Here is a 1,289-nt window from a genome sequence, read left to right as displayed (position 1 = left end):
CACCTCGGGAGTTCGCCGGCCGCTATGACGTACGGCGAGGTGGCGCACTTCAGCCACCCGCAGCACCGGCTACGGCTGGAGCAGCTGGACACGCCGTTCCGGTGTGACGGCTGCAAGGAGGTAGGCATCGGCGCGCGGTACCGGTGCCCCATCCCAGCGTGCCGCGCCGCCGTCGGCGACCACGACCTGCACCGCCAGTGCGCGCTCCCTCTCTCCCCACCGCCGCCGCCGCTCCGGCACCCGTTCTACCCGAGGTGTGCGTTCCACTTCCTCGCGCGGGCGCCGGGCGCACCGGGGACGCGCTACTGCAACGCGTGCGGCCGCGACGTGGCCGGGTTCGTCTACCACTGCCGCTCCTGCGGCTTCGACCTGCACCCCTGCTGCGCCACGCTCCCGCACGTCCTCGACGCCGGCAGCGCCAGTGGCAGAGTCGCTGTGAGGCTGTACCTGCACCCCAAGGCCGAGGCGGCGTGCCACCGGTGCGGGCACCGAGGGCGGAGCTGGACGTACCGGAGCCACTGCAAGAGCTACAGCCTCCACGTGGCGTGCGTGATGGACTTGGTCGTCGAGAGCTGGAGCGGCGTCGGCCGGAACAAGAGCGTCGCCGGCGTTGGCGCTGCTGGAGGAGGAAAGAGCGTGTACGACGGCGTGGTGGTGGCGGGGAGCGGCGGCTACAGGGTGCCGGTGATACGCGGCGCGGCGAAGAGCAGCCACGCGAGCAGGGAGGGAGGGTGGTCGTCGTACTGGGGGATGAGGAAGGGCAAGATTAAGCGCTGCTGCGAGATCGCCGGGTTCGCGGGGCAGGTGGTCATCTCTGCGGTGCTCGGCGACCCGACCGCGCTCATCGCCGGCGTCGTCGGCTCGCTCATAGCGCGCTGACTGATCCGATCGAGGCGCTGCATCACATGCTGTAAATTAACGCTATTACTCTGTGTACTGCGTGCGTTAACCACGTGGCTCTGCATGCACGTATAGTCAGCGTCCACGACATGATTAAGCATATTTGTTCGCGTTGGAAAACCGTCCATTTCTCACTGTCTCGCCTGCCCCATATGTTCCAGGTTCTCCAACTTTTATCTTAAAAATGAGAGAAGCTAAAGATATTAGAAAACTTAGTGTTTCAAAGAATTACTGGTGAACATGATTTTATTTGAAAAGTATATTGGAAAAAAAATTCAAGACCTCAAAATCCCTGACTGCTTGTGAAGCTTGTCATTATTTTATAAAGATAGTGGAACATTCAAGCTTGTATATATTGTACACCATTTAAAAGTTATTGACTAAGCAAC

The 1,289-nt window shown here is 60.8% G+C and overlaps 1 protein-coding gene across 1 annotated transcript; it reads left to right on the top strand.

Annotated features, from left to right (window-relative positions):
- Positions 1 to 1,037, top strand: LOC124658376. The gene has a single exon (XM_047196725.1). It carries the CDS (start codon positions 25 to 27, stop codon positions 877 to 879), a length of 855 nt encoding a protein of 284 aa, XP_047052681.1. The 5' UTR covers positions 1 to 24; the 3' UTR covers positions 880 to 1,037.
- The last annotated feature ends 252 nt before the right edge of the window (positions 1,038 to 1,289 follow it).

The sequence above is a fragment of the Lolium rigidum genome, chromosome 5 (genome assembly GCF_022539505.1).
Source record: "Lolium rigidum isolate FL_2022 chromosome 5, APGP_CSIRO_Lrig_0.1, whole genome shotgun sequence".
Lineage (NCBI taxonomy): Eukaryota > Viridiplantae > Streptophyta > Magnoliopsida > Poales > Poaceae > Lolium > Lolium rigidum.
Note: the sequence above shows the minus strand (reverse complement) of the source record. Positions and strands in the feature narration are given on the sequence as shown.